The 14787-nt window shown below is 46.3% G+C and overlaps 1 protein-coding gene across 1 annotated transcript in view; it reads right to left on the bottom strand.

Moving 5' to 3' along the window:
• The window catches only part of PLEKHH1 (pleckstrin homology, MyTH4 and FERM domain containing H1), a 51570-nt gene extending 38427 nt beyond the window's left edge, over positions 1 to 13143 (bottom strand). The window contains exons 1-2 of the mRNA XM_061180945.1: positions 12906 to 13143; positions 5029 to 5187 (exon numbers count right to left, since the gene is read on the bottom strand). Coding sequence (XP_061036928.1) covers positions 5029 to 5154 — 126 coding nt within the window. The 5' untranslated portion in view covers positions 5155 to 5187; positions 12906 to 13143. The remainder of the gene's footprint in view (positions 1 to 5028; positions 5188 to 12905) is intronic.
• Positions 13144 to 14787: the final 1644 nt, after the last annotated feature.

Below are 14787 nucleotides of genomic sequence, written 5' to 3'. Positions count from 1 at the left end.
GTACCAGCAGACTGTGCGGTGGGGAAGGAGGAGGACTTGCTACCAAGCCTTAGCGGCCAGTGTGCGGTATCTGATCCCAGGCAGGGCCGGGCCCCTGGGAAACACACAGGCTTGGCCTGCCCTGTACGACCGCCTGCAGCGAGTGAGTGGCCGTCCGTCATCCAGGCAATGCAATCTCCACGGGCGGCCGGGCGGGCTGTGCGGAACAGCAGAGGTGGAGGGGGCAGGCGAGGGAGGGGGCTGGCCAGAGGGACCCAGCTGACCTGGCTCACCTGGGTGCAGGTGGGTACTGATGATGACTAACAAGTACGTTCTGGGAGCAGGAACAGAGACGGGGACCAGGGCCCGGCCCCGGCAGGAGCTCTCCTGAGAAACCTGGGCCATCTCTTCCTGTGACCTGAAAGTTACCTTGACGTATTGGGGAAAACCTCTCATGAACTGTTGAACCTGGCCTATTGGTTTGGGGATGACAGCAGGTGACAGGCACAGCCCCGACATTGAGCAACATGGTGTTTACGGCCTTAAGGTTTCCTGCCAAGAGGTCCAGTGTCAGGCTAATGTCCCAGCCCTCTTCCCTACTTAAGTCTCCCAGCCCATGATTCCTAGTCAAGATTTCTTTCTCTCCCCTCCCACACCGCCAGGCTCTTCTGCCCTGTGTCTATACACTTCTCCTTTCTTTACCCAAGTCACGCTCTGAGCCCCCAACATTGTTATGGGAGGGCATTCTGGTTACTTTGATGGTGAGCAAACACAGTCTGGAAGAGAAGAAGGGGCCGATATTATAGAAGTTCAACCTACCCAGACCCAAGGGGCTGTGGAAGAAGAAGGTGTTTGTTTATAATGTGTTTGAGGCCCCTGGGGAATAGAGGAGGAAGGCACCACTTAAAAACATTTTTCTATCATGAAATATTTCAGGCCAACAGAAACATGCAGAGAATAATTTTTTTAAAACATGTATCCACCATTCATCTTGGTCAAATCTTAATTTTTGTCATCTCTGCTTCTGCTGTTTCTAAGAAATGGACCACAACAGACAGTTGAAGCCTCCAGTGTACCTCTCTCCAATGTTACCCCTCTCCTTCCAAGTGTACTTACCCTATGCTTGGCTGTGTTCACATTTTTACCTCATTTGTATACACCCCTAAACAACAGAGAGTACTGTTTTGTGCAGGTTTTAAAACTTTATATAAACTCTATTGTTCTATATATATATATCCTTCTGATCTTTTTTGTTCAATGTTGGTTTTTGAGATTTATTGATCTTATACATGTAGCTTTACTTGACTCATTTTTAACTGCAATGTAGTATTCCATTGTACAAATACACTCAACATGGTTATCTATCCCCCGTTGATAGACATTTAGTGTATTTCTAATTTTTCATGCATCATTGCTGCAAAGGACATTCTTGTATAGGTCTATTTATGACCAATATATTTGGATTCTTTCTTTTTTTTTTTAAATTGAAGTATAGTTGGTTTAAAATGTTGTGTTTGGATTTATTGCTACCACTGCATTTTGTGCTTTGTATTTACTACTTTTTTTCTATACTCCTTTCTCTCTTCCTCACCTGGATTTAATAGACTTAATTCCATTTCCAGTAGCTGCTCTCCTGATTTGCAAGTTATATGCTCTATTTCTATTTGTTATTTCTATTATTCTAGACTTAAAGACTGCTATTTGTTCCCCACGTTCTGTTCTCCACTTCTCTTTCATACGACCTCTGACTTTTAACAGAGCATATCGTTATCCAGAATAAAGACTACACTTTCTAATCTTTCCTGCAGCCTGGTATAACCACATGAATAAGTGGCCAGTGGGATGTGAGTAGAAGGAATGAAGGCAACCTTTGGCCCATGCTATCAAAGGGAAGGAGTTGGAATGTGGACATGAGGGTGAACTACCTTCAAACATGTAGCAGACCTCCCCCCAGAGCTAGATTGCTTATGTCTGGAATGTTACATGAAAAGGAATGGATTTTTTAAACATATATACTGCTTGGTCTTATCCTGCTTCCTAAATCTGAGGCTTTAAGTCTTTCACCAAGTTTGGAAACTTTAAAGCCATTATCTCTTTGAATCATGCCTCTCTTTCACTTTCTACTCCACTTCTGGAATTTCCATAAGGATCCTGTCATTCTGGCAACCACATCTCAGCCTGTGTCTTCATCTCTCTATGCTGCCCTCAGGTCTATCTTTCTGTTCGTGAAGTCTGTCTCACGTGGTGCCTAATCTGCTATTAATCTATCCACTGAACATTTAATTTCATTGTAAACATTTTTCATTTCTGGCAGTTCTATTTGGTTCTTTTTCTCATCTTCTTGGATGGCGTCTTGTTCTTGTCTTATATTTTCAATGACTTTATTATGTCTTCAATAGTTTTTTTTTGGTGGGGTGGGGCATACCACACGGCTTGCAGGATCTTAGTTCCCCTACAGGGATTGAACCCAGGCCCTCGGCAGTGAAAGCACAGAGTCCTAACCGCTGGATCGCCAGGGAATTCCTTTCAATAGTTCTGAACTCATTATTTAGTGTGTTGCCAACAGTTCTATTATTAGAAGTTCTTGTGGTGATCGAGTCCAGTTGTTTGCTGCATACGCGGACTCTCACTCACTGTGGGTTATTCTCCCAAGTATTTAGTCATTGTGGATCATATATTCATCTTCACTAAGGACTTTTTTTTTTCCCTGTGGGGATCCTGTGTAATCAGGGCTGAGGTCTTGTTCTTCCAGGAGAGGTTCTATGTCTGCTTCTACAAGGTCTCTGGGGGTATCACTGGCCCAGAACTTCAGGTTCCTAATCCACACAGATAGTATAAATTCTACTGTTAAACCACTAACATCGTCAGGCTCTCGGGGAACAATTTTCATTTTCTTTATTTTTCTTTTTTCTGCCCAGAGCCTTGGCTAAGTATGAGAAGCTGTTCTGTCATCTCCCTGTGCTGGTGGATGATTTTCTTCTCCTTGTCCACCTTTTTATTTCGTGTAAACTCCTTTGATAGTCCTGACTTTACCTGGAAGTTTCAGTTTCAGCTCCAGCCTCCAACTGGCCAGACCTCATCTCTGTCTCCACAGATGTTAAACTCAACCTTGAAAGTTTCGTTACTAAATGGAGGTCACACTCACCAGTCCCAACTCAGCCGCCAGTTGTGAGTTCCACTCTGGTTTTTCCTCTTCATTTTGCCCCCTGAGGATTCCTCTTATTTTTATACTACACAGCTCTGCACTTAGAAGGATATTTTAAATATTTAACCTAGTATTAGTAGGTGTCTCATGGTGGTCATTTTTAGGTTTTTACTAGAAACAGAAGTCTCCTGGCTCTGAGATGTGCTTTAGACCAGCTGGCTGAATCAATCCCTTCTTATCCCTTCCTTCCCTCGCACACCTCCAATTCCATATACAAGACAAAGTTCTCCAATTTGATAGTGTACAAAACCAACTTCTGGGCGCTTCTGAAACAGACAGATAATTAGCAGCACGAGACTTGGATCAGGAGGACGGGGGTAGGGCCCAGGAACGTACATGGTTAACCAGCACTCCAGCTTTCTGGCATAGGGGGTCCCAGGACCACACCACTGTCTAAGGTTTATTTCCCTTTCCCCGAGGTGGCTGAATTCTACTAGCAGTACCTGAACCACACCCAAAGGAACCCTGCCGGTCTCCATTCTGCAAAGCCTGAACTAGGAGACAGCAATGCCAACACACCCAAGGTTCATGAATTCTAGTCCAAGCTAGTCCAGGGCCACTCCCCTCAGCAGTGGAAGGGCAGAGGTGACGTCAATGACTTGTCTTCCTGGACTCCAGATTGTGGGGTTGTCAAGAAAACAGGTCATTTATGCAGGCTTTATTCATCAAGACTTTGACATTACTTAGAGGTGGACTGAATTTTACTTTTGTACTAGGAAAGAAGGGTTTACTAGAAGATGGCTACTGTAAACAAAACTATAGACAGAATGGTTGATTCAATTAAGATATATATATTTTAGTGTACATTGTCACTTTCTAGATGGGTTATGCTCCAAAATGCCTCAGAAAATAGCCGTTTAGAATGTATCTTCCCATGGAAACATTATGAATAATGGTCAGTTTCCCAGCCCAGCCCACCCAAACCTGTAAAGATAATAACTGTTCCCATTTAAAACCGATTCTATGCCAGAACCTTTATATATGTCATCTGATACAATTCTCAAAATAATTCCGAAAGGTAGACATTTGTGTCCCTGCCTGAGAAGTGAAGGGACTTGCCCACTGTCACGTAGCTAGGAAGTGGCAGAGCCAGACAGGTCTGGCTCCAAAGTCTGTATCATTGTCACCAGAAACCAGCCTGCCTTCCACAGCTCATAATCTTAATAGAGGGTGAGCAGCAGGGTGGGGATATCCATTCTTCTCTCCTAAAATATCTTCCTTCCCCACATTGAGGAAGAAATGTTAGGGGACTAATAGAACCTCCACTGTAGATACACGTGACTCAAGAGATGATGCACGACCATGAAGATCTGTATCATTTCTTTGGTGTGTCATATGGAGAAGCAGAGCAGGAGGATGCAAGATGACAGATTAGTCAACTGCTTAGAATTTGGTCTTTGAAAAAACAAACTACCTTGGGTTTCATTTTACAAGAATGGAAAGCACCTTATTAAAAGTTCACCTTCCTGCAACAGAGAATAAATAAGCCCTGGAGATCTAATGCACAGTATAGTGAATACAGACAATAATATTGTACTATAATCATCAAACTTGCTAAGAGACTGGAACTTAATTATTCCAACCACTAAAAGAAATGATAATTATGGAATATGATAGACGTGCTAATTACTGCTACAATGGCAATCATTAAAATATATAAATGGATCAAATTAACATGTACGCCTTGAATTACACAATGTTATATGTCAAATATATTTCAATCTATCAACCAATCAATCAAACCGCTCAGAAAAAAAAAAAAGAAAGTTGGCTTTCCCCAACTCTCCCTCTCTGACAGTGACCTCTGCAGGGACATTAGAAGCTGCCTGCTCTCCAGGACTCACCTTGTCGGCCAACAGCTCCCTTATCTTGCTGGCCTGCAGGCGGAACCGGAAAAGCTGGCTTTCCAGGGCCAGGCAGCGCTTCTGCCAGTCTACACTGGTCCGGGTCTCCACCTTGAGTTCTGCCATGATGGAAGCAACTTCTGGAGATTCCAGGGAGCCCTGAGGGCCAGCACACAGAGATGGGAAAAGATAAGTAAGTGTGTGAGGAAGAGTTCTCTGCGGAAAGGAGGAGACCAAAGGAGGACAGAGGAAACAGGGCGGGGGAAGGGAAGTGAGCCTGGCTCTCCCTCTGTCCCATGGCCAGCTCTCTGAGCTCAGCATGTCCCGTTCCATCACAAGGTAGCTGCGCAACCTCAGGAAATCACAAAACCCGAGAAACCGCAAGGAGAAACCTAGTCTCGTTGTTACAGAAGTGAAAAGTAGGGCTCATTTGTTTTTCATTCAACTATCCATGTAACAAAAATTTATTCATTCAACAAACATCTATGTGCCAGACACTGTTCTAGGCACTGGAGATGCAAAGGGAAATGAGAGAAGTCCCCTTGTCTTTTTGAAGAACTCTTAGTAAAGTCTAATTGCAAAATTACAATGTAGTCACAATTGCTAATCAATATGCAGATAAATGGAAGCAGAGAAATGGAGTGGGCTATGCTGGGGGGAGGGTGTTTAGGGAAGGCTTAAAGTGGGTAACAGATTCATCCATGATCACGTGGCTAACTGGAGGCGGAACCCTGGTTCCCGGTTGAGTACTGATTCTTTACAACTATATAGATTTTAGATGGGAAAAAATGGAACGAAAACGTAATGCTTCAAATTTCCTTGACAACTTTTTATTTAGTTGGGATTTCATATATTGTCATCAAATCATCCTGTTTTGGAACGGATTCTCACTCTTTAAGTTATAAAATGCAAACCAGAAAATTGGTAGATATTTTGCTGTAGCCTCTGGAGAAAACCACAAGTCTTTAGAAAACACTTTAGACAAATTCAGAACAAGCCAAGGAGACACCTATAGTATTTCCAGGCAGGGGAATTTACCCAGATGTCTCCTGAACATATTTTAGAGAAAAAAAACCTGGGTCGGGGATGAGAAAATGAAGAAGGATGTATGAGTGTGTATGAGAAGGGAGATACAGGCGCAGAGGGGGCACAAAGCAGAGAAGAGCTGGAAGACACATCCACCACCAGGACTTTTTAAATCCCCCTTCCAGGGTGCTATTAATAATTATGTTTGGCAACAAGCATAAATTTGGTCTGTCCCAAACCATGACATATGGTCTCCCTACTATCAGGTGATTTTAAAGAATGAGTGTTAATTTTCTAGATTGATAACATATTTTTTATTTTTATTTATTTATTTTTAATTTTTTAAAAATTTATTTATTAAAAAAAATTTTTTTTGGCCATGCCATGGAGCATACAGAATCTTAGTTCCCCGACCAGGGATCGAACCCATGACCCCTGCATTGGGAGCATGGAGTCTTAACCACTGGACCACCAGGGAAGTCCCTATTATTTATTATTTTTAATTTTTTTAATTTTTATTTTTTTGCTGCTCCATGCAGCACGTGGGATCTTAGTTTCCCGACCAGGGATCAAACCCGTGCCCCCTGCAGTGGAAGCAGAGAGTCTTGATAGTATTTTTTAACGTGCTCTGTTAGAGATACATATGGCTCACAGGTGAAATGATATAATGCCTTGGGTTTGCTTTAAAACACTTCACCACAGGAGGTGAGGAGCTGGGGTGGAGGGAGATACATGCAATAAGATTTGTCAAAATGTTGATAATTTTTGAAGCTGGGTGATGTGTATACTGGTCTCTCTACTTGAGTATATGCCTAGAATTTCCCATAATAAAAATTGGTCATTAGAGAACAGACTTGTGGTTGCCAGGGGGGAGGGAGGGAGGGATGGACTGGGAGTTTGGGGTTAGTAGAGGCAAACTATTACATTTAGAATGGATATACAACAAGGTCCTACTGTATAGCACAGGGAACTATATCCAATATCCTGGGATAAACCATAATGGAAAAGAATGTAAAAAAAAGAATGTATATGTATGTATAACTGAGTCACTTTGCTGTACAGAAGAAATCACCACAACATTGTAAATCAACTATACTTGAAAAAAAAAAAAAGAAAGGTTAAAAAAAATTGCCATTGAAAAAACATCTCCTTTCCCTTCTTCAGGAGCCACATGGCTTCAGAAAACCCAGCCACCTCCTGTATGTCACTAAAATTACCCTGGAGCATCAGTGAGCCTGTCCTTGATAGGTTAACCACCAATATTGCTTCCCACCCCACATCTGACTTTTACAATATCATTCTCCCATTATACGCAACAAACAGCTATTATTTATTGAGTCCTTACTATATGCCAGGCATGTGTGGCCTCTTTAATTTTCATGAGAACCCATGAGACAAGGAGTGGGCACTAGTCCACACTCTTAGGAACAGAGAGTTCTGTAGCTGGTAAGTAGTAGGGCTGGGATTCTCATTCCAAAATGCCTGTTTTTAGCTACTGTGCTCCTTACCCATCCAAAAACTGCACACAATGGCACTAAGGCGAACCTATACCCCAGATTTCCCAGGGTACCCTGGTCTCAAATATTCTGACGCTTTAACCTCCATAAGCACAGACATTTATCATGTGTCCTGACTTTTTGTTTAAAAAACAGGGTCAGTAGACCCGTAGAGAAAGGCCCAACAATTAAACCACTGACGGATCAGGTGACGGAGTCTTTCGGTTCTGGGCTGCTCAGAACACTGGACACATGACCTCAGTCAGCCCTGCTCTCCCGGAACTGTCATCCCAAACAATCCGACATTGTGATCTCCCAGCAATCCCCACCTCAAAAGACTGGGACCAACTGGAACGGGCAGGAAGACAAAAGACGAAAACAAAACATGACCTTCTCTGAGCTAAGATCACAGCTGAAAAGACACAACAGAACCTTGTGGGGCCTCCACAGAAGGCCCGCAGGCTTCATGTTTGGTTTTCTTTGTCCTTTAAGGGGATTTTACTTTCCCTGCATAATTAAAAAAAAAAAAAGTGGCAGATCTGAAGGTAGGACCTTGGAGTCTTGCAACCTAGCCCAGGGCTAAGAATTAGCAGTAAAAGCACCCAAGTAAAACCAAAGGGCAGGGGAAACTCAATCCTTTAGTGTTGTTAAAAAAAAGTTTGGTGAATGTTAATTCCCTCTTATTGATTGTCAAAACTGCAGCTCAGATTCCACTGGGAGAGCAGAAACCCAAATTATCAAAATCTCCAGGGACTTTGGAAATAAGATATGTCATTGGTCTCTGCCTTGCTGTGACACCTGAGATTATACCTAGTCTGTAGGGAGCACTTTCCCCAATCCAGCATCTTCATGACATCAAGATTTTGAACCCATCAAGTGCTCTGCTTAATCCTCTCCCTGCCTTGGGGATGCTGGCGAGGGAGCTGGCACTCTTGTGAGGCTTGTCTCGGCACGCGAAGAGAGCTAAAAGGTTTCTAAATGGATCTGGAGCAAGGTGCCTGCTGCCAAGCCAAGGCCCAGAGGCTCTTCTGACAGAAGCAGGTGGCCAGAGCTGCGGCTATATAACACAGGATGTTAAGGGAAGGTACAGTAAGATGAACCTCAACTGCTAAGTCACCTTGTACGTGTACCTCCCATAAAGATGCGCAAGGATAAGCAGAAAGAACTTGCAGAATGGTCCTTCACTCTTCAAAGCATTGCTTTATCAGGTGTTATTTCTCTCGTTACCCTCTCGATATCCCTGAGATGGAGGACAAGTGATATAATTCACACTAAACAGATGAGAAAACTCATCACACCTGTGGCTTGCTTAGAGACACAGCCAAGTAGTATCAGAGCTGGGCCAAGAATCCTGATCTCCCAACATCTAAAACTGTCCTCTTTCCATGAAGATGCTTCCGTAGTGGTGGTAGAGTCTTATGCTACCAGGCTAGCCTAATGCACATATAGCATTAATGTGTTGTGTTAGATGAGGAAATGATATACGGGATGTGAACAGGGGACAAACCCCAGTTCAATGGTTTGTTTCACGTTTTATTCTGGAAAGCTTCAAACATACATAAGTAGGGAGAACAGTACAATAAATCCCCCTGTGCCCTCCAGCCAGCTAATGATCACCAACTCATAGCCACTCTTGTGAAAGCCAGTTCTCTGGATCCCCACTAGTGCCCAGCGTGCTAAACTGCTTGGCAGGCAAGAGTCAAATGGTTGCCATGGCCTTCGCACCTACTTTGGAACTCCCTAAGCCCTCCAGCACCCTGGACTGACACGGCCACAGAAGTCAGCAGAGATATGCCTCAAGAGGCAGGGGCTGCGGGTAGGACTGTGGTGAAAAGGGGGCACAGGACGTTGTTAGGTAACTTCAGACTCTAGCCTGTCTCAGAGAAAACGCAAACTTGAACTGGGATAGGTCTGGCAAGTTTAGGGATTTGACCAGAAATCGACAAAATGCTAAAATTAAATTAAATTTAACCGACTTTTGTTAAGTGATTCCTATGTGTGAGGTTGGGCACATGAAGATGAGCAAAGATCCTGTGGCTTGTGAGGCTCAGGTCTACAGTCTGAATATCCTGGGCCTTTCCTGCAGAGAGGGCCAATCAGCACAAGTGCCTAAAAGAAAGAGGTCAGAGGTCGCTGCAGGAGGCATCAGAAGGTAACAGGGACTCTGTTCTGGGTACGGTTTCCACTAGGCTCTCCTCTGTCACCTCACCGTGGCTCACTTTCTGAGCGCGAGCACCTTTTGTCATTCCCACTTGGAAAGTGCTCCGCAGATGAGGCTAACCACGTGCCCAACGGTGGGCAAGTAAGAGCTCCGCGCCCCCTTTCTGGGGTTGGAGCCAGTGGGAGGGTGAGTGGACACAGGGGCACAACTCCCTCCATCTCTCACTGTCATGTGATCAAGCCAACAACATGCATTTAACCTCTTTTGGGTGCTGAGTAAGCATCACATTTCACAATGTTGAGAGAGACAGGAAAAGGTGAACATGTTCAAGCCTTCTGGGATCTAAATACCAAAAGGGGCTAAGAGAACCACGAAGACAAAACCAATGAAGAGAAACGGCAGAGTGCAGTACGTAAGATCCTGAGTTCTGGCACCAAAGAGACCTGGGTTTGAATACTGGCTCAAGTACGAATTAATCCTGTGACCTTCGTGACCTTCGACCATTTGCTTAACTTCTCTGAGCCTATTTGAAATTGAGGGCAATAATATTTGAAAAGGAGAGCCATAATATTAGGTGGAACCATATGAAACTGTCAACATTTAACCATTTTTTGACCTTCGAAAATGGCAATTTCATAGACCACACCATGTCGGATTTTTTTGAGAATTAAAGGAGGTATTACAAAAGCCTGGCACACAGGAAGCACTCAGTAAATGAGAGTTACTATCAACAAACAAAAGGCAAACCCACAGTGCCCTGGGCATAGTAGGAGATGCAGCCCACAGATGTGCTCATCACCAGATCAGAGAGGAGGTCAGGGGATTTTTAAAAATTATTTTATCTCTTTACTTTTGAATATTAAGCAAAAGAGTATATGGTGCAAGGTAAGGCTTCTTCCCACCCCTGTACTCCAGCCATAGTTCTCCCCAGAGGCAACTACTGTTACAGGGATTTGTGTCTTTCAGTGCAAATACAAGCTGTTCAGTGCATATACGAGTGTTCTTATATACGATGCACACACATACACACACACAAATGGTGGCACACTATACACACTGTACTTAATATAATTCAGAGAGTTTCCTACATCTATCTATCTATCTATCTATCTATCCCATTCTCCCTTCATGCTTTTTTAAAAAAATTATTTGTTTTATTTTTGGCTGCGTTGGGTCTTCGTTGCTGTGCGTGGACTTTCTCTAGTTGCAGCAAGCGAGGGCTACACTTTGTTGCGGTGCGTGGGCTTCTCATTGCTGTGGCTTCTCTTGTTGCAGAGCACGGGCTCTAGGTACGCGGGCTTCAGTAGTTGTGGCACGCGGGCTCAGTAGTTGTGGCTCACGGGCTCCAGAGCGCAGGCTCAGTAGTTGTGGTGCACAGGCTTAGTTGCTCCGCGGCATGTGGGATCTTCCCCAACCAGGGCTCGAACCCGTGTCCCCTGCACTGGCAGGCGGATTCTTAACCACTGCGCCACCAGGGAAGCCTCCCTTCATGCTTTTTAACAGCTTTATTGTATTCTACTGTACGGCTATTGCATGATCTCATTTGAGTCCCTAATTGACAGGCATTTGGGTTGTTTTAAACCTTTTGCTAAAATAAACAATGCTGCAATGAATGTTCAACGAATAGACATCATTTCATACACATCAGAGTTTATCTGAAGGATAAAGTTCCAGAAATGGAATTGTAGGACGAAGTAATGTACATTTTTAAATGGCCAAATAGTCCAAATTGCCCTCCCCTGAGGTTATTCTAATTCATACTCCAGCCAGCAACAAGTACCAGTTTCCCCACAGAGGTGATCAGTTTTGAATTCGTTTTTGACAGAAGGGAGAGATGGTTCAGGTGGGCTGGCCAGAGAATGCAGGATGGTGGCTCAGCGGCCAGCCTGCCATGAAGTCACCTGGACCGGGAGTGAGGGAATCCTGACACCTCAGCGTCAGCGTGTAGAAAGCACTCTTCAACCCATAGGGAGCACAGAGATCCACAGTTACACAGCCTCCCAGAGAGAAGGAGGGAACAGTAACGTGCACTCCTCCAGGAGCACAGTGGGAAGAACAACACCCCTTCCCTGCAGCTGGTGAAGGGGAGTCACATTTTCTCAGCTCACTTGTTAGTTTCAATGAGTTTGGGACCACCGGGTGTACCCCACTGTAACCCAGCTCTGGGCAGACCCCCTCAGAGGCCTATGGGAGAGGGAGGGGGCTGGACAGTGAAGCAAACCCCACATTTGGACTTTAGGAGGCGTCCGTTTGAGTCTTGCCTCTTCCACTTTTCTGCTATATGACCTTGGGCAAATCACAATTTTTCTGAGTCCTAGTTTCCTCCTTTATCAAATGGGGATAACAAGCAGAAAGGCTAGAAGTTATGTTCTATAAAGTGTTAAGTGATGTTACCATACACAGTGTCTGCGGCACAGAAGACAGTCCAAAAAGTTTAATGAAGGAACGAATGACTTTTCCATTGAAATTGCTATTAAAATGATCTTTCAAGCAGAAGTTTTAGCTGGAACTAAGGCTCTGTCCGGAAGAGTTTTATGAGGTGTATTCATAGTAAAAGCTTATGGAGGAGACGTCCCCTGGCGGGGCCAGATCCAACAGAGAGCGGATCTACTCCCAGATGAGGGTCTTCATTGCCTCTGCCACCTCGATTAAGGTCCCCCTGCGCCCCGGTAATCGATTCCTCTCTAAGGCTCCTAGGACGCAGAGCTCCTGGTGTCATTCGGCACCCAACTGGTTTTCTTTTCTGTTTGGCTGACCTGCCTCTAGGAGTCTAGCCTAGGACCCCTAAGAGAACCACGCAGAAATCACAGAAGAGACAACCCGAGATGAGACTTTAAGGAAAGCGGGAGGAGTGAGAGCGAGCGAGAGCTCAGGCAACGCGGTGGAAAGCCTGCAAGTTCGCTCCGAGGGCCCTTCCCGGAGCAACTGGATCGAGCCGGTCCCAAACTCCGGATCCTCTCCAGGAAGGCTACTCCTCGCCTCGAGGTGCGGGTTCCCAGAGCCTGACCCGCCGCTCCCAGCGCTCCTGGCTGCTGGGAGCTCGTTTCCAGGTAGGGAGGCACCTGCTCCGGAATCGCCCTCCGGCCAGAGGCAGCCGATCCTCTCCGCCCAACCAAACACCCTCCCGGGCCCGCGAACCAACCCTCCCCCCCACCCCCCGCACCAACCCCACCTCTGCCCGCGGGACCGCTCACCTCCAGCCCGCTCGCGGGCGTCCCCGCCGCGCACCGGGCACCCGGTCCTCCCCCGCGCGCGTCCGCCGCTGACCTTGCGTCGATCTCGTCCGAGTCCGCAGCGGCCGCCGGGTCTCCGCTCCCCGGCAGCAGGGGTCGGGGTGGGCGGGGCGGGCCGGGCTGGGCCGGGAGGGGTGCCCGCCGGCTGGCCGCACAAAGCCGAGCCGACCTCGCAGCGCCCCATTCAACGCTCTGCCGCGCCCCCTCCTCGTCCGCTCCCCGCCCGCTCCTTAAAGGCAGAGCGCCGGGCTCGGCTCCCGGGGCGGCTCGCGGAGAGGCACAGGAAATGACCTCAGCAGGCTCCAGTCTCCCACCTCTCCGCACCGCTGGGCTAGTCCCTGGGGCGGCGGGGACGGCGGCGGGGTCCCGTGGGCCGCGGGGAGGAGGGGGGTGTCTCTCGGACTGCGGCCCCGAGCTCTCTGTGGAGGCCGAATCGGCTGCCGCCCGGGGCGGCCGGGGAGCCCCGGCATCTGCTCAGCTCCCAACCAAACTGGGACCCTCGCGGGACGCGGCACAAGACCAGACCCTCCCCCCAAAAGGAGGTTCCAGCATTTGTCGGGCGACTTGCAGGAACCGTCACGCCCGGATATTTGGAGCAGAAGTCTGTCCCACTGGCAGACCAAAGTTCTGATTTGTAATTTGAAACAAAACAAAACTCGCCACAGCCTAAAGGGTAATTTGCTTGCGTCTGTACGACTGCATGTATGCATGCACTCATTTATTTTAAAGGAGCCGGCCTAGGAGCCAGGAAGGCCAACAGGCCACCGCCTGCGGGCAGCTCGCGGTGCACCCTTGCAGTCCCTCAGCTCACCAGTACAATCCTACACCCAGAGGAGAGTGGAGCACTCAAGTTTTGGTTAGGTGGATATGGGGTAAAGAAGATGAATATGGGGAATATTGCAGGGAAGAATCCGCGTTTCAAAACAGAGCTTTCTTCCCCAATCCTGCGGGCTCTCATTATAAGCCTGAACAGGGGCAGACGTCACCAGGGTCCGTTTCTCCGAAGGGGCTTTAGAAGTCTCCCTCCTGGCAGTGGTACAGGAGTCCCTGGCTGCACCCCAGGTTTGAACCTGAGTCTCTGGAGGTGAAGCTGGGAATTTGCCCAGCTAATAAACTCTCCGGGTAATTCTCATGCACAATTTTGAGAGCCCAGACTCTATGGAAAGCTGACCCCAGTAGTTCAGGAGGCCAAGGGTGAAAATTCAGCTGGGTCAGTGGGACTTCAGGGGCTGAGCTTGCAAATGGATTCATAGCTCCTGAGGATTGGAATCGAACAGCCGCAGACTGTGGGACACTGGCCTCTGCTGTCCCCTTCAACACTGGAAGTGGTTGCCTAAGGAAGCCCAAAAGCAAGTCCTGTGGAGTTTGTAAGGGAGACTCGTTTGTTCATTAATTCATTCACTCATTCATGCATGCATGCACTCACTCATTTTGAACAGGTAATCAATCATGCACATAGTATAAATTTCAAATAATACAGAAGGGCTAACAATGAATAGTAAGCCTTCCTCCTGCCCTGTCTCTTGTGCCCTCGATCACTCCCCCTCAAAAGCAGCTACTGTTGTAAATTTTTGTGTGTATTCCTTCAAGATATAAAACATACATAAGTATTCATGTATTCATAAATGCATGTGTATTCATATATATATATTTTTTTATATATCCCTTTCAACACTGAGGAAGGCTTTTTTCTCTTGTCTTTACCATTCATGGACACTAAGTGTGACACGTCAGCACACTTAGAGATGCCTTACGTTTTTCCCCCAGTTTTATTGAGATACAATTGATATATGGCACTGTATAAGTTTAAGGCGTGCAGCATTACTTGACTTATGTACATGAT

This window comes from Eubalaena glacialis, chromosome 2 (assembly GCF_028564815.1).
Source record: "Eubalaena glacialis isolate mEubGla1 chromosome 2, mEubGla1.1.hap2.+ XY, whole genome shotgun sequence".
NCBI lineage: Eukaryota > Metazoa > Chordata > Mammalia > Artiodactyla > Balaenidae > Eubalaena > Eubalaena glacialis.
Note: the sequence above shows the minus strand (reverse complement) of the source record. Positions and strands in the feature narration are given on the sequence as shown.